Below are 27,573 nucleotides of genomic sequence, written 5' to 3'. Positions count from 1 at the left end.
TGCAGCCCAACTGGAAACGAAGAGGCTGCTGCATGCCTTTTAGCTCAATGCCTGTTGGCTTGCAGAGAGCTGTGCCCCTGACGTGTCAGCCATAATGCATTCTCTCCCCACCACCACCACCTTTTAATTTTGTTGCCCTGGTCATTTCTTCAGTCCAGATGTTCACAAACTGGGATCTCCCACGATTAGAACAGGCAACAAAACAAAATTATCACACCGATTAATACATTTGCAACAGCTGGGAGCAATTTCTAAATCAGATTATAAAGCCGCCTGGGGAGCCGTTATAGCTGTCCAAGCTGTCAAAAGCTTTCGCAACATCCAGTTTTATAAGCTGCATCCCTGTAAGGAAAGTTCCCTGCAGAACATTCTATCTGAATAAAGGGTTCAGGCCTTCGGAATCCTGAAGCAAGAAGTCCCTACACCATTTTGTCATCTCTGGCTCTCTCAGGCCAGACCTGCCAAATCAAATGCCCTGGCCTCAGGCAGCCACTTCTCTCTGCCTAGTGGTAAGGCTGGACTGAGCACCCGTCTTCCCCAGCCCTGCCTAGACATACCAGGGATTGAACCAGAACCCTTTGCAGGCAGAGTCCATTCTCTACCACTGAGAAGAAGAAGAAGAAGAAGAAGAAGAAGAAGAAGAAGAAGAAGAAGAGGAGGAGGAGGAGGAGTTTGGATTTGATAACCCGCTTTATCACTACCCTAAGGAGTCTCATTGCGGATAACAATCTCCTTTCCCTTCCTCCCCCACAACAAACACTCTGTGAGGCGAGTGGGGCTGAAAGACTTCAGAGAAGTGTGACTAGCCCAAGGTCACCCAGCAGCTGCATGTGGAGGAGCGGGGAAGCAAACCCAGTTCACCAGGTTACGAGTCCACCACTCCTAACCACTACACCACACTGGCTCTCTGAACTGCAGTGAATCCCCTTTACACATTGAGCTGGGAGTAAGGGTCACTGAACTCAGCAGATTCTGCTCCTATGATGGAACTCCCCCTCCTCCTCCTGTGCACCTCCTCCCCAAATCTGTTCTGAGGGGTCCCCTGAATCTCCATAGCAGAATCAGAGGTGCAGGCCACAGGGAGAAGGAGGGAAAGTTCCATTGCATGAGCAGAGGTGTAGTTATCTGGGGTCACTGGGATGTGTGCATATGTGTTAAAGACCTGTTGCTCTTTCTGCAGCAGGTCTTGCTACCCCCAGTGTCCTAAAGCTGCCCAATCAGCATGAAAGGGGAGGGGTTTTTGAGCCACTGAGAACAAATCTCCTCACCTTTTGTGCTGATGGGAGCCAATCAGAGTGAAAGGAGGCTTGTCAGCCACTGAGGATTGGCTCCTAGGGTCACTCTGGAGAAGAAGGCATGCAGGAAAAACCGTGAGTTGTTGTTCGCTTTAAAGCTAAGCATTTAGGAATACTGAAACCACAAGGTGCTTCCGTTTCAAGAGAAAGGTGTGCAAATTCTGTTACATGCAATGGAACTTCAAGGAAAGCACAACTTAAGTCGCCCCCAAGGAAGATATTGGAGCACTGCAAATCATGTATGTGCGCAGAAAATAGTACCGTAGATCTAGCTGATCTTCATTTATCATTAAAACAGCATATTTAATTATTATTATTGTATACGGTAATTAGATGGTTATTGCATGGGGTCACGAAGAGTCGGACACGACTGAACGACTAAACAACAACAACAACAACAACATAATCTTAGAAGGGACATGGCTATGAGAATGTGGCTGTGGCTATTGTGAGGGGACCCTGCACTACTGAATTCATCGGTAAAAAGGTAAAGGTAAAGGGCCCCTGGAGGGTTAAGTCCAGTCAAACTTGACTATGGGGTGCAGTGCTCATCTCACTTCAGGCCAAGGGAGCTGGCGTTGGTCTGCAGACAGCTTTCCAGGTCATGTATTCAGCATGACTAAACGACTTCTGGCACAACGGGACACCGTGACGAGTTCCAGAGCGCACAGAAAAGCCATTTACCGTATCTTCTGAAGTAATCACTACACTACTGTCCATGGATAGACCTCATTTCATTTGCATAATGTCTTCATTGGATGCAACCCAATGGGGCATACTCAAGTAATATGTATAGAATCATGCTGCCTCCTTCATTCCCATGGCAGATTGCTATTGTTCTGCATCAAGTCCATATCTATGCAGTGGTCTGCAGGGAAAGAGCTGTGTTCCCAAAGAGAATAATCTCATATTAAGAGGTGTGAAACAGGACAATATTCAGCAGATGGGCTGAAGTCTTTCCCGAAATGGAGTTGCTGAAAAGGGATCCTAGCAACCCTTGATACCTGGAGGTCCAGGCACCAGCCTGGGCGATGCAGCACCACCCCAGGGCTGTGAACCTGTGAGCAAGAGGGGGGAAATCTTTCCATGCCTTGTGAACCCCTTCAACAGCCTCTAGTGTGAGAAGATGAGCCTGACCTGCTATAAACTTGTCTCCCAAAAAAGCTTTGTTTGAAATGTGCAGTTGTATTTATTTTTTTGCAAAACCTCCGATGACATTTCTTTGCTTAACTTTGTGCAATTCTGCTGAGCTTGACTGCCCTCTACATTTCAGTAAGAGGAAAACACTGTAACCTGAATTAGGGACACACACACACAAACACACATCCTGTGATATCTATGTGTGCAGTTGACATTCATAATCAGAGATCTGGAGGATGCCTTAAAACACATAGGATTGGGCAGCAGCAGAAATGTGCCACCTTTTCATAGCAGCTCATATATCTTCGCATTCACCACAACACCAGGTGTGCACAGGAACCTTATGTATATGTATTTGGTCAACTACAGAGACCACAGTGTTAACAGATTCCTTGACTTCTGAGGAAGACCCCTGAGGGGTCAAAACACGTTTGCTCTCTAATATAAATCTATTCTTTCTTTGTTGCATCAGTTTAATGCTCAGGCATTATTCAAGATAGATGAGAACATAGATTGTATTTCATCCACATCTGTAATATACTGTTACAAACAACCCCCGTCTTTGAGTGGTGCGAGATTCCAGAAGCTCAGGAAATGAGGCACAATGAAGACCGTGGTGCCTTTATGATATGTGGTTTATTTACACATATATACAAACTGAGCCTACAATGGAGGGGGCTGACAGCATCAAAACCCCAAGGGGTTATTGTTTCTCCCATAGCCACAGCCTAGGATTCAAACAGAAATCAAACAAGCTCCAAAACATAGCTCTGATCCTCTCTCCAGCTTGTTGTCTTTTACAGACTGCCACCTTTCCGCAAAAATGCAACCCAAAACTCTCAGCTCTTTGTCCCTGCTAACTTTCTTGGAGCTCAGTGAAAAGGAGAGCCTGTGACAATTCCATTGAAATCATAAAGAGAGATCTGCATTGGCTCTCAGTACATTTCCGAGCACAATTCAAAGTGTTGGTGCTGATCTTTAAAGCCCTAAACTGCCTCAGTCCTGTATACCTGAAGGAGTGTCTCCACCCCCATCGTTCAGCCCAGACACTGAGATCCAGCGCCGAGGCCTTCTGGCGATTCCCTCATTGCCGGAAGTGAGGTTACAGGGAACCAGACAGAGGGCCTTCTCGGTAGTGGCGCCCGCCCTGTGGAACACCCTCCCTTCAGATGTGAAGGAAATAAGCAGCTATATTCTCTTTAAAAGACATCTGAAGGTAGCCCTGTTTAGGGAAGTTTTTAATATTTGATGCTGTATTGTTTTTAACACTTGATTGGAAGCTGCCCAGAGTGGCTGGGGAGACTCAGCCAGATGGGTGGGGTATAAATAATAAATTATTATTATTATTATTATTATTATTATTATTATTATTATTAATGTATGCAAATAATATGCTTGTCGTGGCAAGTGGTGTGTTGTGAGAAGAGCCAGAAGACACAGCGATACCTTAATGCACAGGTGGGTGACCTGGACCCCTAAGGTTGCCTGCAGCTGGTGGAGGCAGGTCCAGTAAAGCAAATGGGACACTGTCTGCCCAATTTCCATCTGACCTTGATGATCAGCCCCCAACACCCCCATCCTCTTACTTACCTCCCATTCAGAGATAGCACTGCCGCCTGCCGGCTTCCTCCTGCTCAGTCTTAGTGTTGTCCTTGTAAACTCAACTGAGGTGATAATGGGGGCAAAACTAAAGACACATTATGGCCAGGTAAAATCACTAGAGGAGGGTGTGGAACAGGGCCCATGAGGGGTGGGGCTGGGGGGGGGCTGGTCTGGCCAGAGCTCCAAATGGCAGATAGAGACTTGGAGGATCATGTATGGCCCTTGGATCTAAGGTTCTCTACCCATTGAGAGCCAGTGTGGTGTAGTGGTTAAGAGCGGTAGTCTCGTAATCTGGGGAACCGGGTTCGCGTCTCCGCTCCTCCACATGCAGCTGCTTGGTGACCTTGGGCCAGTCACACTTCTTTGAAGTCTCTCAGCCCCACTCACCTCACAGAGTGTTTGTTGTGGGGGAGGAAGGGAAAGGAGAATGTTAGCCGCTTTGAGACTCCTGAAGGGGAGTGAAAGGCGGGATATCAAATCCATCTTCATTGCCTTAATTTTTCATGGATTTCAGCTTGCACGTGTCATCTGAATTCAGGCTTCCAGATGCAGCCCCAGAGTTCTGGCTGACTCTACACATCTTCTCTTGGAAGCAGACATCGCTATTATCCTGGCTCCACGAAAAGTTCAGGAATCTGAAGATGACATCCATGCACACCTATTACCTTCCAAGTGTCATGTGAGAAATGGATGCAAAGTTTAAGAACCTGGAAGCCCGTCTTCCCAAATGTTATGCCAAGATGCCCCCATGTAAATGTTTACACCGTCTGATTTAGAGCTATACAGTTCCCCTTCAGCCATAAACCAGAACAAATACTTAAAGATTTATTACATCCTTCCCTCCAGAGACTTAAGTAACTGTAGTTAAATAATTGAGCAGTTAAACAACACAGAGTACCATTATTCTACTTCCAGGATTCCTGAGAGGCATATTGTTTTCCAAAGGGATTAAGGTCTAAAAGCTGAGCCTCTAAATATGTCCTTTGTCATTCCCATTGAACAAAGGGCACATGTGTAATTTTTTTCCTTATGTGCTCCATCACATTACACTGTGCTTCCCCCTTCCCCAGAAACAGAAATGAGCTGATCTCAGAGAGACCTGAAGGCTTGCTTAGGGCTCATCTACACACTTTCTTTAACCATATGAAGACTGCTTGAAACTGACACCATATGAAGGCTGGGCTCGGCAATTATACAATAACCTTGAGCCAGTCACCCACTTTATATTTTACTACGCACAGAGAGGGGGTGGTATTTGAACCAGAACAGCGCATTCCTGGTGGCTGCTGGTGCTGGCCTGGATAGGCTACATTTGATATGGAAGGGTAATGATGAAGAATTGCCCCACAAGAACCACATGTGTACTCCTCATATTGATAAAGCATTTGAGAGGGTTGAACAGGACCGTGGTCTTTGCTCTCCTGCTATGTGATGAAACATCAGTGCATAAAAGATGTAGTGTTGCATTCAACCCTGTCCTGCTCAGAGTAGCCCTACTAAAATTAATGGGCATAAGTTAGCCATATCTCTTAACTTCCATGGGTCTGCCCAGAATAGTTCTAGCATTGAATGCCACCCACACTTTCCCATCTATCTCCCACAATGGGAGGTCCACTGAAACTGCAGGTCTGCTGTATAACAAAGTGCTATAAATGTTGACCAGGCATAAGCGTTGCCAGCCATGCCGGTCATAACTTTTGACAGGCAAAATGCATGGTGATGACCCAGGATGTTCAAGAAATATCTGTCTATGGAAACTCATTGTTAAAGTATGGTATGTGTGTTGAAAATGAACATAAGAAAAATGGGATGCTTTGCAACAGAGAAATGACTGAAAGACACAGAGTGCGAGCAGATTTGGGAACTGCTAAAGAAATGGCATCTGGGGCTGCAGATGTCTCTCTTTGAAGATCTGAGGTGTGGCAATGAATTTGATGGTTTCTGGAGTGCTATGCTAGCTGTCTCCTTCTATGCTCAGCTTGTGTATTTGTAAATAAAGCAAATATGTTGTAAAAAGTGTTGTAAGTTCTCAACGACCTTTCATCCCAAAGGAAGCCAAAATCAGAGAAGCTTCACCCACCGTCACCCCTGAAATCATTCACCTCTCTGGGAAGTGGACACTAGGGCTGGGCGATATATCAATGTATCGTCCAACACTGGTTTGAAATTTGCATCATTGATAATTGTTTCATAATATTTGAGCTGGCAATATACTGCGAATCACAATGTGTGTAAAAGCTAGGTGATATCTGGTTTACAACATCACAATAACTCACCAGCTAAACCTCACAATATCACCAGCTTAACACTGCAATCTACCCAATGTCTGAAATAAGGATGGAACTATACAGAGGTGAACAGGACAATGTCTTGGCAACTGCTACTACTTAGAGGTCTAAAACAGATAAATGACAATATTATCAATCATCACACACACAGTTTCATCAGCAGGCAAACCGAAATGCATCCCAATAGGACTTTTGGTTTTGGATGCATTTTGGCTTACCTGCTGCTGAAAGTGACCATTTATCATTTACCTATTTATTTACTTGCACTTTGACGTGCTTTCGAACTGCTAGGTTGGCAGGAGCAGGGACCGAGCAATGGGAGCTCACCCCATTGCGGGGATTCGAACCACCGACCTTCTGATCAGCAAGTTCTAGGCTCTGTGGTTTAACCCACAGCGCTACCCACGCCCCATTCAGTATATAGGAGCACTAAATTTTATGCATCTGAAGTATACTTTTTTGTAAGTGTTTTTATGTATTTACATTTTTTAAAAAGTAGTTGATTTTCTGTTATGCAAAGTGGAGAGGTAACTCTTTAGGCTTTCAACTTGCTTTTTGTTGTAGGGTTGTAAATATATATTAAGGACTATTTAGCTTCAGGAAGAAAAATTGTGTTCCAGACATCTGACATATACTTTCAAGTTGCACCTACTTAAAAAAATAAGAAGAGTCCAGCTGAATGAGACCAAAGGTATATCTAATCTAGCATCCTTTTCCACCATAGTGGCCAACCAGGTGTTTATAGGAAGACCACAAGTCGGACATGACTACAACAGACCTCTCTCCACCTGTGATTCCCAGCAGATGCAGACTGCCTCTGACCCTAAAAGCAATATATACCAATCATGTCTAATAGGCACTGATAGCCTTATTCTCAATGAATTTGCCTAATCTTCCTTTTAAAGCCATCTAAGTTGATGACCCTGACCACACTTTGGAGAATTGAATTCCACTGCTTAACTATGCACTCTCTGAAATACTTTATCTTCTCTGTCCTGAATTGTATACCATTCAGTGACATTGAATGACCTCATGTTCTAGACAGGGGTGGAATCACTCTACTCACTTTCAGCAGGCAAATTGAGGCAACACTACAGGTAGAGACCCTCTAAATGGAGCAGAGGAAGAAAGAGACACTGCTTAGGAGCCATGTGGAGAACATCAGGCGCAAGGTCCAAATGTGGTGCACCAGCCCTATCTGACCCAGAGGACTCTGCCCAGACCATCCACCTCAGATGACGCACCCTCATTGGCTCTGCACTTGCACCTGCCCCTACCTGGATGGAATGTGTCCCTGAGCTATGCTAATACCTCTTGCTTGCCTTGAAGGAGAGTGGCTTGTGTCTAGCCACACCCACTTTTGCAACACCAACCAGGGCTATGTGACCCCTGGAAGGTTGTCCATGGGAAACTGTCATAGACTTGTAGAGCTTGAAGGGGCCCTAGTGCAACCCCCTGCAATGCAGGAATATTTAGCTGTCCCATATGGGGATCAAACCTGCAACCTTGGTGTTATCAGCACCACACCTTAACCAACTGCGCTAGAATGTGGCCACCAAACTAAAAAAGGTTCGCCACCCTTAACTGAGGGGAAATAGTCTAATGTGGAGTTTTTGCTGAAGGACTTAATATTTCACCCCCATGGAAGCATCTTGCAGGACTATCAACAGCCACTATTCCATCAAGTCTGAAGCTTTGGTCAGATATTGTCTGAGGTATAATTTTAGCGGGGACATGGCTATGGGAGCTACACTTCTAAATCTAGCACCACATCACTGCCTATAAGTGGTCTTTTCCTTAGCTTAAAGATTTGTGTTCTCCTTCCAGAAATCCAAAGGCCTCAAGTAGATAATGACTGCTCTACAAAAAGAAAAACAAGCAAAGGCGGAATCATGTTAACAGCCATTTGACAATAGTGTGTTTTTCAGCTGACTCACACATTCTCTCTCTCTCTCTCTCTCTCTCTCTCACACACACACACACACACACAGCCTCTCTTTCTGTGCGCTTCAATTGGTTTGAAATATAGCCTAGCATTTATCTTGGCTGCATTAACAAGATCTGTTTTACCAATACATTTATATTTATGATGACTAAGGGCAGATTATAGCTGTTAAAGTTGGTCCTCCTGACATGAAAACACTACTTTGTCATTAATACATTTTCTAGTATAAACTGTGATGTCAGGTCAATGGAAAGGGTGAAAACTTTCCTAAAGTATGCACATGTCTTTTTTCCCTTCTTCTCCGAGCAATTGAGCCCTAATGGAATAACAAAAGGTCATAATAACAAACCATTACAGCTTTGGTCTTGGCAACGAGGCCTACAGAAGAATCTCCAAGAAACAGCCATCATTTCTCCAATGTTATGGCATGAGGGTGACAGGAACGGTACACAGATGTGGGCGCAGCACGGCGGTAGCTATGTGAAAGCTGAGCGATCAATTAGTCAGTTGTTTACCAAAAGCTTTCCTAACTGACGCTAACCAGAGCTCCGGGAAAGAAAGAAGATCCCGGCAGCTGTCACAGGGAGCCCACAGAGCATGCGCTCAAAGGCTAGCGAGGCTGCTATAGCCAGCCTACTCTTCTGAACAGAGACCAACAAGCAAGAAGCTAAAATGGTGGCCCCTTTTTAATCTGTTTCTCCTGCACCAGCATTTCTTGGGTGTCACATCTATAGTTAAGGAACAAAAGGAGGGGGCCACCAGGTACAAATACAATTGATGAGACTTAACAGGGTTTCCATTTTGCAATGGGGGCACTTCAGAATATGGAGCATTTTTGTCTTGCAAAGATCTAAATCAGGCATAGGCAAACTCGGCCCTCCATATGTTTTGGGGCTACAACTCCCATCATCCCTAGCTAACAGGACCAGTGGTCAGGGATGATGGGAGTTGTAGTCCCAAAACATCTGGAGGGCCAAGTTTGCCTATGCCTGATCTAAATACCTTGGGCATATAAATTAATATATGGTGTCCATACAAAACTTGGAGGAGTGCTACCATCACTGTGCTGCAGTGATTCCTTCTTAACCACTGCATTCAGTGGGACTTATACCTAAATAAGTGCTTTGGAATTGCAGCCAAACAGTGCAGTCCTATGTAGATCTACTCAGAAGTAAGCACCATTTGACCTTCAAAGGACTTACTCCCAGTTAATTGTGTAGGATTGCAGCCTCACAGTGTAACCCTAACTGTATATGCTCATAAGTAACTTGTGTTGGATTTGATGGGGTTTGCTCCCAGGTTAAAGTGGATTGGAATTGTCGCCTCAGTCTACTTATGCAAGGACTAACACCTGAGGCTAATGCAATGCCATGCATAGACGTCCCACCTGCAAAGTCCTAATCCCAGGGTGGAAGTAAGAATGAGCATATTTACTTCATTCTTTTATTGCTTTAGGGCAGGGGTGCCCAAACTTTTTTCAAAGAGGGCCAGATTTGATGAAGTGAACATGTGTGAGGGCCGAACAAAGTTGGTTTTTAGGACTGAACTTTTTGAGCTTTTTGGGCCAGATTAGGCCCCCAAAACAGACTTTGGACATGCCTGTTCTAGGGGTTCACTCTATCTGCTATTTCACTCCACCTGCCTTCCACTTTAACTTAGATCACTAAAATTAATATTGGAATTGGCACACGAGCATTTTGCCATTTCTGTTCGCACCTTCCCCACCCCCAAACTCCTTACAGATTGATCTGAGTGTCCATCTAATAGTTTAAGCACTGTGCCACATTTTATTTAGATCTGCCCTTAATTTTAAAAAATGTCTCTCTGTGCTGGGAGGAGCAGCACTGGGCTGCTGATAAAATTAGTATCAGCTGAATCTAAGTAAGTATCAGCTGAATCTACTGTTCAGGTTTTCAGGAAGGACTCTCAAAGTTAGGTCTTTTCACAGGCGACACTAACAGTGTAATCCTACACATGTCTACCCAGAAGTACCTCCCAGTTCAGCAAAACTTACTCCCGAGTAAATGCAATCACAAGCACACTTACTAGGGAGCAAGCCCCAATGAATTCAATGAGAATTACTTCTGAATAAACATGTTTAGGATTGCACTGCAAGAATGCCTTTTACAAAGTGCCTTCAAATGTATATATAACACCAGGATCACATGTTTTTTAACTGCAGTCTCTCTAATTGTGACTATTCATTCAAATCAAATGAACTTGCAGGTGGGTGCCATCTGTTCCCATGAACAAACACAGTCTTATCAAGCACATCATTGATCCATCAGTCTACCATTTATCACAGATTAACTCAGATTGCCCTCCAAGGACCATGGCCTTCCCTGCAGTAAGAATTATGAGCTGTGGCATGTCTAAATCATTAGGCCTGGACACACTTAACGTAGTTCATTATGATGCCATGTGCAGATACAATCAATTAACAGATATATATTTATTTATCTATTTTAAATGCTGCCTTTCCAAAACAGTGACCAAAAAACAAGAGAGAGACACTAAGGATAACACCATGGGTATAACAAAGTGATCTTGCCTAAAAAAAAAAATATCTGTTAGTCTTTATAGTATACCACAGGACTCCTGTTTCCACCCCCATAAAGTTTCGGCATCTTTCGAGAGTTCAGTTCAAAATGTTGGTAATAAACAATTATCTGGTAACATTATACTAATCTGAGTTACAAATTACAATGCAGGTCTTTTTTTCTAAGAAGCCAAGTAAAATTATAACCGGCAGGAAGTATGGGCACAAATTAGCCAACAAATTAAACACTTGGCAAATGAATGAACAAGACACATAGGTGCTTAAATTTCTTTCACTGATATCAGCGGGAATTTTTAAATGCTGAGATTTGGCTGGTTTGTGCCCTATGATAACAACATTGCAACTGCTGAACAGACAAGCACTTTAAGGCAAAGAGTCCTCTGACCCCTCCCTAACATTCGATTATCTTATACACAGGGTCTCCAACTTTAATGGTTCCAAGTTTAGATACTGTGAAAAAGCTCCCAAACAAGGGGGCAGATTTGTAGAGATGCTTGTCCGCTGGATCACACATGCGGTAGCTGCAAAGAAAAAAACAGGACATTTATTAGTGAAATTATGGCAAAGGACTGTTAGTGTGTGAAGAAACGGGTTACATTGTGAGGGAACATTGTGAGAAAAACACTGTTACCTTTAAATTTGCCCACACAATGTGACTGTTTCTTCACACAGCTGCCCCACATTTTAAAACTTTCGAGGGGGCTCATAGGGCCCAGTTTTACATTTATTTATTTTTATCCTGCACTTCTTCTAAGGAGGGACCATAGCTCAGTTGCCAGGGCACCTGCTTTTCACGCAGCAGGTTTAATCCTGGCAACAACACTCAAGAAAAAGTATTTCGCATGGCGACGTTCCAAGTCTGTAGCTGTAACAGCGGCACTTTAAATGACGTGCAGAGTCTTCCATCTTTTGAGAATAGCGTCTCATTCACTTTCCTAAGGTGTCTTACAAAAGTGAATTGTGAAGGGAGCTGAAAGAGTTAAAATGGCTTTTAAAACCTCTTGGGTACTTTGAAATTTATTTCCCTGGCTGCTGTGGGCTTGTCAAGTAACTGATGGGGGGCATGGAGGGGTAGGAATCACTTTTGCTGTTTGGACATTGTGGAGATAGAGTGGTAGGAGAATTATTTTCTTTTCACCATTTACTTGGCTGAGATTTAGTGTCCTGTCATGCTAAACTCTCCCCACGCAGACAAGGAAGGCACTTTGCATTTGCCAGATGAGCTCTTGGGATGATTGCGGAAGACCTTCTCTCGCCCAAATTTATGGTGCCCCCCTTGAAAGTTTACACTTAGTTGTATTTATAATGGCTTAAAGGCTTAGCAAAATCCTGGACGTTGGCCGTGCTGCATAAGACCTTCAAGCTTTATTACTGCAAATTTAGACGGATAATGTTATATGATAGACCAGATTATGGGACAGAAACCTGTGAGATCCTCTGTGTTATCATTAGAGCAGTCAGCCAAGCAAGACTTATTGGTTGATTAATAGTTTTAGAGGAAGATGATTAATTAAACAATACAATTAAATACATTTGTATATTGCCAAAATATCAATAGTGCTGCCTTTTTGAGATATTGAGGGAAGCATGAGATAACTTTCAATTAACGTTCATTGCAATAAAGTAACTGTTGTTTTTAAGGTACTCTTTTACATTTCCTATTATGGTAACCTGCTGGAACCAAAACTGACTTTTAAAAAACCCAAGTTTCCCCTTAATTTTCAGACCTGACCTGAAATGGTTAATCAAATAATGCTTAGGACTGCAATCCTAGCTCCACTTATGTGGGAGTAAGTCTTGCTGAATTCAGTTAAAACTTACTTCTTGTTCGAGTTGTACTGTTAATTAATTAATCAACAAACTCACACGAAATTACTGGGGAGCAGTATAGAAATGTAATGCAATGAGTGAATGAATTAATAATTGTTGCAGCACAATTTAATTAGTGTTGCACAACTGTACTAAAATTAACTAATCATAGAATCATAGAGTTGGAAGAGACCACAAGGGCCATCGAGTCCAACCCCCTGCCAAGCAGGAAACTAAGAAAATGCCCTTCATATTCTGCTCTTCTAAGGGTACTATACTTCACAGAACTAAGCAGTATTATTGATACCAAATAAATTTTTACAACGACAATATTAGGAGAAGTAATAGCAATAGTACTCCGTGCTGTTTCAGTGGGCAACACTCAGGCTAGTTTACATGTTAGGTTATGTAAGTGAAAGGCTACCTCTCCCTGTTTGTTGCATCTAGCATGGCTTGCCACATGGAGCCTCGTGTTTCCCACCAGCTTCAATTGAATGTAGAGATTACTAGTGCTGTCTTAGACATTCTGTATCAGGGGTGGAGAAGCTTTCCAGATGCTGTTGGATCCCAACTCCCATCAGCACCAGCACACATGGCCTATGGTCAGGGATGAGGCGAGTTGGGAGTCCAGTAACATCTGGAGGACCACAGGTTTACCACCCCTGTTCCGTACAGAGACTTGGCAAATTACACTACTAGGCATTTGAGATAAGCATGGAGAGGTTTCAAGCAAAAACAGTCTCCACATGGCTTAGCCCTGACCCATAGCAGATCCAAATTTGAACCCTGTTTGTTTGCATATTTCATAAAAATGATACACTGTTCAATGGGGGGGGTGGGAGGACCCAAAGCAGTTTGCAAAAGATGAAACAGTAAAATCAAGGAAAATTACAACCCTACTTTAAATTAAATAAAAGTTAAAATACTAAAACAGATTAAAATTGCCTCAACTTTCGAAGCTTCTGGGTAGGCTTGTCTAAAGAGGAATGTTTTTAGCTGGTGCCAAAAAGAGTACAGTGATGGCACCTTATTGATCTCAATAGGCAAGGATTGTTGCATTGCTTTTTATCCCCCAAACGGGATCTTCAGCATATCATGCAACAGGGGAGTTGTATGCAAATTGCTTGCTATTGCATTAGATGCAGCTATACCTGTTTTCTGAGCATCAGTTTGAAGCTGAAGGAGGTTCAGTCATGAAATTACTATCAAATGGTAGTCTAGATCACTGGCTGCCTCTTAATACCCTGATCCAAAACTGAAAAGTTAAAGATATTTGACTCAGCGGACAATCCTTTGTATGTTTAACTTAGAAGTTACTCTGAGTTCTCTCTAGTCAAATGAACTCGTTTACCTTCAGTGCTGAACATAATGTATGAAGGCCTAGAAATATATGTAGTAATGCAGGAAGGTAAAGTCGATGGACATAAATGCATACTACCCAAATACAGGCCATATTTTTAAACTTTAAAAAGTGGCATACACATCAGTCCTACACAAGGTACTTGGGTGTAAGTCTCAAGGAACACAGTACGTAGGATTAGCTTCAGAAGCAGTGCCACTCATCTACTGAGCAATGGTGTTTCCAGATAGGGCCCTAACTTCCAAATGGGTTATTGAGATATCACAAGCAGGTCATTGGCAACAGTGTTTTCCCTTCCCAAATCAATCCCACCCACCCCCCATAAAGGTAAACCTGGGTTAAATTGGCGAAGATACAGACCAGCATTTTGCTGCCAGCAATAAATGAGGAGCACCCCAACACTATGCCAGACGTGTAACTGTTCGTGATTGCTGTCATACTTTACCTTTTTAGTGTTTCCAGTGGCTCCTTTCTGTCTATGATGCCGTTTTCTGGGTCAACAGTTGTAAGAAGACACCTGCAATGGCAAATGACATTTTGTAGTAAACAGGATCAAACAGCTGATTATTCCCTTTGCCAACCCCAAGCTTACCTGCCACATGCCATCACCTCTCTCAGTTCCACATCACCAATTATAACTTTGCCCCAGGTGTCCTAAGGGAAAATCAAGCAAGAATTTGTGTTTACTTTCATACTAAACTTCTCATACTCAAGTTCAACAGATTTCACCCCCTATTTGCTGATGTGCAGATGCTTAAAACTAAAATGGAAATGATGTGTTTTTTTCTAATGAAAGGGTCAGATGTTGCTAAACCACAAGACTGAAAGAAGGATTATATTAGTACTTTTCTTTTGCATCATCTGGAATTATTTAGCCTAGCAGATGGGCTAGTTACTTACATGGACTGTTCTTCTGAGCCAGAAAGGCTAGTTATTACATTCTTCAAAACCAAATTCCCATGACTGGTCTTTAAGTGGAAGAGGCATCAAAAAGGCCCTTTCCAACCCAGTTTTCATGCGATAAAGTGGTTTTGTGGAAGCAACCCGATATGGTAAAACTTGAAAGTCGCCACATGCTGACAAAAACTTGCAATAGCACAGGGACAGGGAACCTGTGGCTCTCCAGGTGGGTTGGCCTCCAACTCCCATCAGTTCCAGCCAGCATGGCCAATGGTCAGGGATGATGGGTAGTGTAGTTCAGCAACATCTGGAGACTTGCATGCTTTTTACATGACCCCTATGTGAAGACAATCGTGGGTAATATTCAGCTAAGTTTAAATCAAAGTAGACCTCCTGATATTGCCGAATATGGCCATGTTAGGTCATTAATATGGCCATTAATAACAGTGGATTTTAATCCCAACTATGTGGTCTAAACCACAGAGCCTAGGACTTGCCGATCAGAAGGTCGGCAGTTCGAATCCCCACAATGGGGTGAGCTCCCGTTGCTCAGTCCCTGCTCCTGCCAACCTAGCAGTTTGAAAGCACGTCAAAGTGCAGGTAGATAAATAGGTACCACTCTGGCGGGAAGGTAAACGGCGTTTCCATGCACTGCTCTGGTTCGCCAGAAGCAGCTCAGTCATGCTGGCCACATAACCCGGAAGCTGTACGCTGTCTCCCTCGGCCAGTAAAGCGAGATGAGCACCGCAACCCCAGAGTCGATCACGACTGGACCTAATGGTCAGGGGTCCCTTTACCTTTACCTATATCTTAGTTGACTACTACCCTGCGTCACCACTTCTTCATTGTCCTGACATTATATCTAGTAAGTAAAGGGGGAAAGAAAGAGGGACACATAGTGTACATGTGGGCAGCTGGGTAGATGCTTCAGGAGGGAAAATGAGGGGAGGGAGCTGGCATGTAGATGCAGAGAGCATGAGAGAAGATTCTGCAACACATAACAAAGAAAGAGAAGGGTTATGGAAGACAGATGAAAGAGAAGAACTGATTCGTGGGGAGGGGAAAGAATGAAGGGGAAGCTGGAGCCATTCTTCCCCTCAGTCTCCAATGGCTCCCCAAATAGCTAGTCACCTTCACAAATGTGTGCGCACATGCACAATCTCATCCTCACTATGGCCTGGTTATGTAAAAGTTCCCATTCTTGTGGGAGGAAAGCCAGTTGTGGGATTTTGACAATCAGTGCAGCTGCTTCTGAGGGAAGGCTGAATGTCATTTTGGGTTGAATGAGAAGAAGAAGAAGAAGAAGAAGAAGAAGAAGAAGAAGAAGAAGAAGAGGAAGAGGAGTTTGGATTTGATATCCCACCTTTCACTCCCTTTAAGGAGTCTCAAAGCGGCTAACATTCTCCTTTCCCTTCCTCCCCCACAACAAACACTCTGTGAGGTGAGTGGGGCTAAGAGACTTCAAGGAAGTGTGACTGGCCCAAGGTCACCCAGCAGCTGCATGTGGAGGAGTGAGGAAGCGAACCCGGTTCACCAGATTGCAAGACTACCGCTCTCAACCACTACACCACACTGGCTCTCCCAGTGAGGGCTTCACTGAATGTTTAGGCACAGGGCAGACACTCTGCCAGTTGCAGAGCTGGTGTGGAAGAGGGACTAGGAGGAGGAGGACCTGAAGAAGTGAGGTAAAGGAGTAGGAGTCCACTTTGGTTAGAATGAGCTGTTTAAGGATCTGAAGGAGAGAGGCACCATTCTTTTACTCCCACCTAAAAGCTCGAAATTCAGATCACATTGGCATGCTGCCAAAGCTGCTTCTCCCACACTTCACCACAAGATGGCAATATTACCACTATAAACTAACTAACCAAGCAGCAGCCTCCAAAAGAGCTGTATCATAATTCAGTAGAATCATAGAAGGAAACCCGAGGGTCATCTAGGCCCCTCTTGCAGGCTCAGCCTCAAAGCCGGAGCCTCCTTATCTCTGCACTGGTTCACCTTTGTGGTGAGACATCTGAGGGTGAAGAATCCACACCCCTGCCCTCCTATCTGGTGCTTCCCAGCACTTTTTCTTGCTGTCCTCATTTAAGTGGGTTCCTCATTTTAAACCCTTGCTTCCATCTCACCTTTGCACCCCTGTGGATCTCTTATACTGCCTTAATGTGAAACTGGTTATTAACTTCCACTTTGGGCCCATTGTGACTCTAGCCCAAACTTTCCAGGACTTGCATTTCTACCTTCCGTGTGCTCAACTGCTGGTGCCCCAAAACGCTGAAGGGATATTAATCTGTCCCTAGACAAAGCCATTGTCTTTCGAACCAACCAATCAACCAGGTTAGTGATCAAATAAGCAAGGTTTCTGTTTTGTACACACACCCTCATTGTTACAATGCCTTCCAGAGACTATCATCATTATAATAGCAGTATTGTGCAAACATTCACAATGCGGGGGAGATTTGACACTGTGCCTTTTGCCTAGATTTGGCATGTTCTACCATATTACACTGGAAAATCCTGATTCATCCTGACCTGCAACATTTCAGAAATAAGGCGGCGGCAGCAGAGAGAAAAATACTTTTGGAAATTTCAAGGCCAAGTGAGATAACCTTGGCTGAGAAGGTTGCAATATGGAACCAAATGCAAAGCATTTTCTCATAAAGAAAATGAGAACATAAAATCTCAGCAGCAGGTTGTGTGTGTACGGAAATGGGAGGTGTTATTTTTAGAGGCAAACCCATGGCAAACCGATTTGCATTCCAGCTCTTAGCTCTGCTAGGAATGCTTAGAAAGTTTATATGGAGGGAATACTAGTTTCCCTTAGGGTAGCTGCCATGCAGCACCACACAACACTAGAAGTGCATCTGAGTAGGGTACTGACTGCTGAATTGTCTGCTAATATTTCTGCTAGCTATGCAAAGATTTACCAGTACAGTAACCAGTGAATAAAGTGGAATGTGCATGCAAGCCCCTAAGAAGGAGATCTTTTCCAAAAGGAAATGTCACGCAGAAGAAACATTGAAGCTCATCACTTTTAGGGCTTGGAAATATACCTGCACAATGCCTATTACTTTAAATTTAAAAACCACACCAGTTCTACTGCTGTATATATATTTTTTCAGGATCATGGTAAGGAAGGAATGGGTTAAAATTCTATCCCTGTGCCCTGTGTCCTCTATCTGGATTGCTTATTTTTAAATGAAAATGAAACCAGAGATAATGTCACTCCAAGTGAAACATTTAGGTTAGGTGCTCATTAATACAAATTGGTTCAATGAAAAGCCTATCTTACTGCTTGCATTTAAATCAGTGCATCTTGTAAATAGTCTGGAAATGGAAATGATTGCTTTCTCCTCAGTTACACATGTTGTAAATGCTGCCAACATAAAATCCTTGTAACTGTCTATATTCTAAGATACATACTGTATACTGCAGTTGCTACACTATAGCTCAGGTGCTTTTCCAAATGCTCGCATAAAATGTTTCTTTTTAAACATGCACACATTTTGGGTGAATTGTTTTAGAAACCAAAGGGAGACAAACAACATTTTCTCTACCTCCTCATAAGCTCCACAGCCTGAAACAGTAATGTTTGGTCTAAAATGTCGCATGTTGATTTTCTTCTCCATTCTGGAATTTAAATCTTCCATTGAAGCGTCTGAGATGATTAAGAGGGGGGCACAGTCACTATAGGGAACCTGTGTTGCAAAGATACATAAATATTACCAATGTCACTACAATAGCAGGTTAATAAGCATCTTGCTGGCATCCCTCTCAAGCATTCATCATGAGCGCATTCCACAGATTCCTCAGCAGCAATAGCAAAAAGCTGTCTTGCCATTTATTATTAGCTCTGGAAAATCCCACCAGTTTACACCTCTTAATCTCGTCCCTCTTTCAGTACTTAGAATGCAAGGAAGACATTACAAAATTTGTGACATCCCATGCAATGAATAGCCCATGAAGTCTTATCTATCGATAAAACAGTCTCTCAGACTTTAACTTGTTTATTTATTGCATTTACATCCCACCTTTCCTCCAAGGAGCTCAAGGTAGAATACAGAGTTCCCCTCATCCTCCATTTTATCCTCACAACAGCCCTGTGAGGTTTGGCTGAGAGTGAATGACTCCATGACTAGGGCTTTTTCCCCAGCCTGAACTCAGTTCCAGCAGTTCTCAGATGGGTGCCATTGCCATTATAAGAGAACAAGGGAGGTGTTCATGGTGAGTTTAGGCACCTCCCCTCCCCCCTACAAAAATTGCACTGTCCATGACGGAGCAGATATTTAAACCTAGGTCCTAGTCTAGCCATTACACCACACTGGCTCATCCTCTTTCAGAAAGGCCAAGGGCTCCAAGTAAATTATTATTTATGTATTATTATTATTATTATTATTATTATTATTATTATTATTATTATTATTATTTTATTTATTGTTTATTATTATTATTATTAATTATTATTATTATTATTATTTTATACACTGCCCATCTGGCTGGGTTTTCCCAGTCATTCTGGGCAGCTCCCAACAGAATATTAAAAGTACAATAAATCAAACAGATGTCTTCTAAGAGTCAGGTAGTTGTTTATTTCCTTGACATCTGACGGGAGGGCGTTCCACAGGGCGGGCGTAACTGCTGAAAAGGCCCTCTGCCTGGTTCCCTATAACCTCACTTCTGGCCGGAAGGGAACCACCAGAAGGCACTCAGAGCTGGATCTCAGTGTCTGGGCTGAATGATGACTAGTCCCAGGCTAGTCCTGACTTACATTTTTAAAATCAGCTATCAATTCAGATGTAAAAATATGGCAAGGATTTATTTATTTTTAAGCAGGATGGCAAATGATTAATGCTCACAATAAAACAATATTTATTTATCTAACCTCATCATTAGGTTGAAAAGGTTTGTGAATCTTTTCACATTTTCTTGGCGCCATGTCAGTCTCATAATGTACCAGCCGATATGGTTCTGACTTCAAGAAAGTGGTGAACCAATGAGCCACTTCATCACCACAGTCCCGTCCTTGAATATCAAGCCCAAACACCCTGTTGGAAATTACAAAATGGAGACAGGTGCTACACAAGGTAATACCATTGTAAGGACTTTGGTTTTATCCTCAGTTGAAAAGAAGACATTCTTGTAAGGGAGTACAACTCAAATCTTCCTCAGGTCCACTTTACTAATTCAAGAGAACCATGTTGTGTTTTTATTCCAGTTTTATTTTTAACCCCTTTGCTGTTCACTTTATTTTTCTCGTTGCACACCTTTGTGCATTTTCTCTTCACACCACTTCGGGTGTGTCTGAATATTTAAATTTGTTACAGAAAAACAAATTCCTTTCTCTACTGGCCCTCCCTCCTGTGCTCTACTCTTTTAACATACACTTCTTTTCTCTCAACATCACAAGGCCTCATCACTATTAGCTCCCTCTTTTTATCTGCACCCCCATCTCTACTCTTTCCTGCTGAGATGAGCGGTAGTAGCACTAAAGATTTGTATTCTCCCAGATGAAGCACACATTACTAGCTAGCTGAATGGGAAAGTTGGTGCCAGCTGCATCATGTGCTTTCAAAGAGGAAAAGCAATGCAGAACTAGTAAACATGAATTGTTCTATTCCAACTTCTACTTTTGATGAACTTGGGTGAGCCTTAAGGTACAGTGGTATACCTCAGGTTAAGAACTTAATTCGTTCTGGAGGTCTGTTCTTACCTGAAACTGTTCTTAACTAAGGTACCACTTTAGCTAATGGGGCTTTCCACTGCTGCCGCACAATTTTTGTTCCCATCCTGAAGCAAAGTTCTTAACCAGAGATACTATTTCTGGGTTAGCGCAGTCTGTAACCTGAAGCATATGTAACCTGAATCCGAGGTACCACTGTATTCCCACCTGGAAGTGGGAAAGCACAGAAGGGGGAAATGGAATTCAGGTAGGGAACAAAAATGGATCAAGAAGGGGCACATTAGTCTGTGGGCCTTATTACTTGTTTATTTATTTGAATCATAGACTCAGTCTTAGAAGGGACCCCCAAGGGTAATCTATCCCAACTTCCTGCAAAGCCATTCTCTAGAAAAATCTCAAAACAGTGGAACTCAGGGTGATCAGGTCTGCATAATTAAAACAATATGTTTGATATAACCATCTGAGTATCATGAATCAGGTTTTAAAAGAAAGGTCCTAGCACAGATTATTTTGTCTTTGATAGTGAACTCTTGTGTAGTACCATCATGAACAGTTAGGGACATGTGACACCTAACAACAAAGGCCAAGAAGGCAAAGAGAAAACAATACGTGGAACTAACATTTTCAGCAGAATTAAAAAAGAGAGAGATTAAAACCTATCATTCAGCACCTGCAAGTCTTCACTGGATTTGTCTTAGGAGCAGTGATAGGGATGGTCAGTTCCTTCATTTCTGGAGCATTCAGGATTAAGAGACCATTTTCACAATTTACAGAGATCAGAACCAGGCGAGGCTCCTGCCGAGCTGTGACCATATGACCATCTTCCTTAATCACGAGCCAAAATCTGTGATTAAACAGAGAGATTATTGTTAATTCTTTAAATGTTATACCTATACTGATGACAAGGATTGAAAAAAATTGCCATCCCAATCTCCAAGCTGCCTAAGATTCCAGGACTACAAGGAGTGCTTACCTGTATTCTTTGATTCCTTTTAGATCATAAGGCAAAACAGAGACTGTGGTGTCTTTATGATATATGGTTTAATTATACAGGCGGAGTTTACCATGGAGGGATCTCCAGCATTACATTCCAAGAGGTTCTGGCTTCCCCCATAGCCACAGCACTGGATCCAAAACAGACATCAGCATCCTGCTTTTTTACTCTCTCTCCAGCCCATTGCCACTCTATTGCTTAGCTCCTTACTGCCATTCTAAACCGCCACTTACCTAAAACACTGGCCTTGTATTTATGAACTAAACTCTTAGCTGAGGGAGGGAGGAAACCCACCCATTTGCAAACCTTTTCACCCTTTGAAATGCTAATAATTCATTACTCAAAAGTAATACCTCACACAGGAGGCATGTCCTGGCTTAATTGGCTTTTGATACTTAGCTTAATTGAGGGATTAGCTAAGTCTAGCACACAGCTTAATTACACACTGGGTCTGGCTTAAATGCACGTGTCTAGCTTTGACGCCCCATATGCTAGCACCTATAAACCTATAGCAATATTTTATCACACTATCAAACCAAGCATCCTTATTGATAAATGAAGTGGTTTGTTGCAGAACACAACTGGATGCCTTCATCTGACCCAGCTGCAACAAAACATGTCTCTCCCCTATCGGTCTCTACACCCACTGGCGGTGTAATTCTCCTTCAACCCCAAAGGCACACTCCATTGTCTCCTGAGGCAGATGGATGCCAACAACAACAAGGCTTTTAAAACTAGGGGTGGATGCGGGTGGGTGCAAGGGATGTGGGTGGCGCTGTGGTCTAAACCACTGAGCCTCTTGGGCTTGCCGATTGGTGAGCTCTCGTTGCTGTCCCAGCTTCTGCCAACCTAGCAGTTCGAAAGCATACCAGGGCAAGTAGATAAATAGGTACCACTGCGGTAAGAAGGTAAATGGTGTTTCCATGCGCTCTGGAACTCCTCACGGTCCTCCATGCACCAGTAGCAGTTTAGTCATGCTGGCCACATGACACGGAAAGCTGTCTGCGGACAAACGGCAGCCCCCTTGACCTCAAGTGAGATGAGCGCAGCACCCTATAGTCACCTTTGACTGGACTCAGCCGTCCAGGGGTCCTTTACCTTACCTTACTACGTTATGCATTTTTGTGTTTTTATATTGCAAAGAGCTGGTGATCCTCGGACGAAGGGTGGTATAGAAATTTAATAAATAAAATAATAATAATAATAAAATTTTATTTTTGTATCCTGCCCTCCCCAGCTAAAGCCGGGCTCAGAGCGGCTAACAACAGTAAAAGTATCACAGTTTACATAAAATCACAATCAATTAATTGAAATACATTCTAAAATCAGTTCATTCTAAAATCAATTCAGAATCAAATTAATGGCAACCATTGGGCTAGAGCAGGGGTCTGCAACCTTTAAGACAAAAAGAGCCACTTGGACCCGTTTCCAAAGAAAAAAAACCCTGGGAGCCGCAAAACTCGTCATTATAAAAATAACTTTTTTGTTACTTTTTTTGTTATTTCTTTGTTTGACCCCTCAGAATTACTCCTCATAGAAATAAACGTTAAATTAACAAGTTACCTTTTTGTGTGTGTGTGTTCTTCACTCCCCTTCAAAACAGTGACCAGCGTACATGCCCCCTTTCAATGCAGTGACCAGCGTACATGCCCCTTACAATGTAGCGGGCCGGCGGAAAGGTGACATCGGGACGGTGCGTGACTAACGCACGCACCACACCCATGCGACATCACAGCCAGTACAGTGGGGAGTGTCGGGGCGCACAATGCGCCTCCTCCCCTGGCTAGTATCCACCCCGGAGCCGCGGCAAAGGTGTAAAAGAGCCACATGCTGCTTCGGAGCCGCGGGTTGCAGACCCCTGGGCTAGAGTTCTACGAGAATTACCAAAGGAGGGGGTCAGACTGTGCCTTGGCCAAAGGCCTGGTGGAACAGCTCTAAGACTACAAACGCCATAGAATTCCAGATTGTAAGTAATTCCCCACGGACACCACCGGACTGAAGCTCTGGGACACGTATAGCAACAGCAACAGCACTCAGGGCAGAACGGGCTTCGCCTGCAGGCGCAAGGGTCCTAAGAAGCTTCGTTGCGCGCGGGTAGCAGCTGCAATAGGGCCGCCCCCTTCCCAAAACAACTCCGCGCAGACACCCCGAAACCAACACGGTTCTCACACCAATAAGGGAGGGAGGCGCTAAACTGGCCTCATTTGTCTGCGCGCCAAGTTTGTCCCGTGAAGAATTGCAGCGGCCTGCACAGGCGCGCGGGAGAAGGAAGCGGACGCAGCGGTCCGCGAGAGCTTTACGGTGCCATTAGAAGCCCGTTAGTCTTCAAGTCGCCACAGGACGGACTAACCACACACGCGGCCCTTCCTCCGCCCCGGCCCCACATTCCTTCCCCTCAACTCTCGAAAGGAAGCGGAGCCTCGTCGCCTCCCTCCCTCCCTCCATTTTCCTCCCTCCCGCTCTCCACCGCCTCTCCTTGCCTGTCGCGCAGGTCTCCGCTGCGGACCCCCAGCTTGGTCAGCTCGGCGCTCTCGAGGGGCAGCCCCTGGCAGGACTTGACCGGGTAGATGGCGAGGCTGGACACGGCGCCCACCCGCACCAGCTCTCGGCGTGCGCGGCGCCGGCCCCAGCGCCAGGCCGCGGCGGCTCCCAGGCCCACCACGGCGACCGAGGCGCAGAACAAGGCCAGGCGGGAGGACGGCAGCGCAGGCATCGAGAACCGGCCTAGCGACGCGGCCATGGTTGCCGAGGGGGAAACCGTGTCGCAGGCGGGAGAACTTTAACCCGAGGCGGGCCTAGGCCGGGCCATGCCTCCCTCGGCCCGGTTCCTTTGCCAGCTTCTCGCTTGGCAGGCGCCGTCGCTGCAGGCGCCCCCGCCTTTATCCAGACGCTATGGCAGCTGGTATTGCGTTCTTGGGCAGACCTACTCCAAAGCAAGCCCCATTGAGTTCAGTGAGGCTTACTCCTGGTTAAGTGCCTACGGGATTGCAACCCAAGCGTGTGCATGTGTGCTTACTCTCACCGTTCGGTTTCTTGGCAACCCAGAGAGCTGTATTTTGGGGAGAGGAAACACACACACCCCTCCCAAAGAAAGAATAGAAACACTCCACTTTCAGGGCTCAACATGTAAAAGTTATTAGGCAGAGACCTAAAAAAAACAAATCAATGAGTTTTTACTCTTTGTGTTGGAACACTTTGCCACTTTCCTTTCAGGTCAACCAGAATACCAGATTATACATCATGGTACCCACAGTGATGGATGGGATTTTGTAGATGCCCTAATTCTGTCACCTTCCCAAATCCACACATTCTTTCACTACAAATGGCAGAGAGGGAGACTAAAGACAGTCCACCTCTCTCCCAGTCCCCCTTAGGCACTGAAGGCAGCTCTCATATAGGTGCAAAAGTGCATCTTCCACTTGAAACATCCATTTCCTCCAGTTGGGTATTAACTGATTAATATGCCATAATTTCCAGTTTGGGGATCATTACTGTGTCTGTATATATGAAATGTAAACTGATTGTTCCTTTCCAAAACTAACTTCAAGTTAAATCTGGGCATGTTGCCTGGTTTGGGGGGGAAATCATACTGGCAAGCTTTGTAACAACATAGTGTATTTACATCAAATGAGAGTCCTATGGGGAACTGAAATTTCCAAAGCCACCTACAGAATTTAGGTAGTCATGTACACTCACATGTAAGGAAACAATCACATCTGAAGTAGTCCTTTTTAGAGCAATACCTCTATACATGCATACATTATAGCCTCTTGCTCCAAGATATTGAGATAGAGGAATAATTTATTGACTGGAAAACACATGAAGGTGCTTCAAAGAACAAAATATTACAATGCAAATTCAAGAACCATTTTGCGTTGGCTTTTGACATTTGAAGTGTTTTATTTTTCAGACCCACCTTCTTTTCATGATTGCAAGAAATTTTAACCCTTTTAATTTTGTGGTTCAATGTTGTAACCCACCCAGGGACCTTAAGGTGAATCTTAATAGATAATTTATTATTATTATTATTATTATTATTATTATTATTATTATTATTATTACCCCATCTGGTGCTGGATTTTCCCAGCCATTCTGGGTGGCTCACAGCATATATCAGAACATACTAAAACATCAAACATTAAAAACTTCCTGATACGGGGCTTATTGCGCAGATGACTATCAGGATTTGTTTTTAGAACAAGTATATTCAGCTTAAGCAGGAATCAGCTATTTATGAGCTGTCCAATGACATATATTGGGATACTGCACAGCTAGATCAGAACAATTCCCTTGTGAACTGCAGTTAAGACAAGTATATTTAAAAAACAAACAAATTTAATTACATTGGGCTTGAGTGGTGTTTCACTCTACATTAAACTTCTGCTTTGGAAAAAGTAACCATTTATACTAAGAACTCAGCTCCTTTAATATTTCCCTCTCTCAGTGACAATCTGCTGGGAATTATACTGTTAAGAGTCTGTTGTTTTTGTAGGGAAAAACTACCATGACAAAGTTCAGAGATAAAAGTTAAGCTTATTGAGATCTTTTATCTGGTAAAATATAAAAGAAAGATTACTTGCGTGTTTGGAACCTACTGGCATAGCCCAGGCCTTTAAATGTGTTTTATAGTTAATTATTCCCAACAACATAGAATTGTAGAGTTGGAAGGGACTATGAGGGTCATTTGAAGCTTATTCTTCTTGCTGTTTTTAAACTCCCTAGCACACACAGACATTTATTAACATAACTAAAACTGGCTGTAGAACGAAGTTGCTTCTCACCACCATAAAAGGCCTTAAAAAAAGAAAGAAAAGTATATAGCTGCATTATTTTGGTCCTTTTATTTTTCGGTGAAATACTGAAATAATTATTGCTCTTCTAACAGCTATCAACCTTTGCTACTCTTCTCCAAGACAGAAATCTGTCATTTTCACATACAAAGGAATACGCAGACTGGTGGTTTCTAGTTAACAGCACTATCTGCTGTACAGTATGCTTATTCAGAAGTATGTCCTACTAGGTCAATGAGGCTTACTCTCAGGAGAGCATACAAAAGACTACAGTCTTGATGTGGAATCCTGTACATGTCTACTGAGGTGTAAGTTCACGATTTAATTCAATGGGGCTTAATCTCAGAAGTGTATAGGATTGTAACCTAAATTCCAGTTTCTTCAAGCTTCACTGTACATTTTGCTGGAACATTTGCACTGGGATATGAGGCAGCGGGGCGGTTGGAAAACAAGGCACATAGATACTTTTACCATGTGAAAAAGCTATAAAGACTCCACATTAGATACACATGTATACATTTAGTTCAGTTTACTAGCTACTATAAAAACTTTGGACAATGTTTTCAAATAATTTATCTCTGCTACTTCAGTCCAATGATTTTATGCAAGTAGGACACTTTTTATACATTCAAATGTTTCCCATATCAGATCACTTGCAACAATTGCAATCGGTACAATTCTTCTAAGCACATGAAAGAACAAGGGGAGTCGGGCTGCTTAGGAAACAACCTCCAACATTCACAGGGTAGGATGAACCCAAAAGTATCAAAACGTGGCAAACTTTTCAACCCTGTATCAGGGTTTATACAAGTTATGGGGTGGTTGAACAAGATGAAAAACAAAGTCCAGCAATATTCTTTTCAAACCAATGGAATAATAGTTATCTTTTCTTTCTTCAACCCAGAAGAAAACTGAGCCTGCTATCTCCCCTTCCAACTCAGTCTGTAAGCAGATCTTGTGGCTTTAACACCTGGCCTAATTTTTGTTTATTATTCCTTGTCCAGTCACCCTCTATCTCAACTTTTGCATGGTCTTGCCTAACGAATAGTTCTGGAGAACTTGAAATTCCGCCAATTTTGGAGGGGGGGACTTTGGAATTTGTGAGCATCGTTCCAAACAAGCTTAGCACTACTACGCACAACAGAAGATAATGCAAGCTGTGTTGCAATGAAAAAGATACTGAACACAAACTCTTGTCCTTTTCTGTTTTCTCAGT

The 27,573-nt window shown here is 43.4% G+C and overlaps 1 protein-coding gene across 1 annotated transcript; it reads right to left on the bottom strand.

The window, feature by feature from the left end:
- Positions 1-10,707: 10,707 nt before the first annotated feature.
- Positions 10,708-24,648, bottom strand: LOC310674295 (mitochondrial amidoxime reducing component 2-like). The gene is made up of 7 exons (XM_083433380.1): positions 24,048-24,648; positions 21,244-21,417; positions 19,776-19,938; positions 18,451-18,591; positions 14,592-14,653; positions 14,445-14,516; positions 10,708-11,351 (listed from the first exon to the last, which is right to left on the bottom strand). Exons 1-7 carry the CDS (start codon positions 24,305-24,307, stop codon positions 11,222-11,224), a joined length of 1,002 nt encoding a protein of 333 aa, XP_083289506.1. The 5' UTR covers positions 24,308-24,648; the 3' UTR covers positions 10,708-11,221.
- Positions 24,649-27,573: the final 2,925 nt, after the last annotated feature.

Source organism: Podarcis tiliguerta (genome assembly GCF_965153285.1).
Source record: "Podarcis tiliguerta genome assembly, chromosome: 3".
NCBI lineage: Eukaryota > Metazoa > Chordata > Lepidosauria > Squamata > Lacertidae > Podarcis > Podarcis tiliguerta.
Note: the sequence above shows the minus strand (reverse complement) of the source record. Positions and strands in the feature narration are given on the sequence as shown.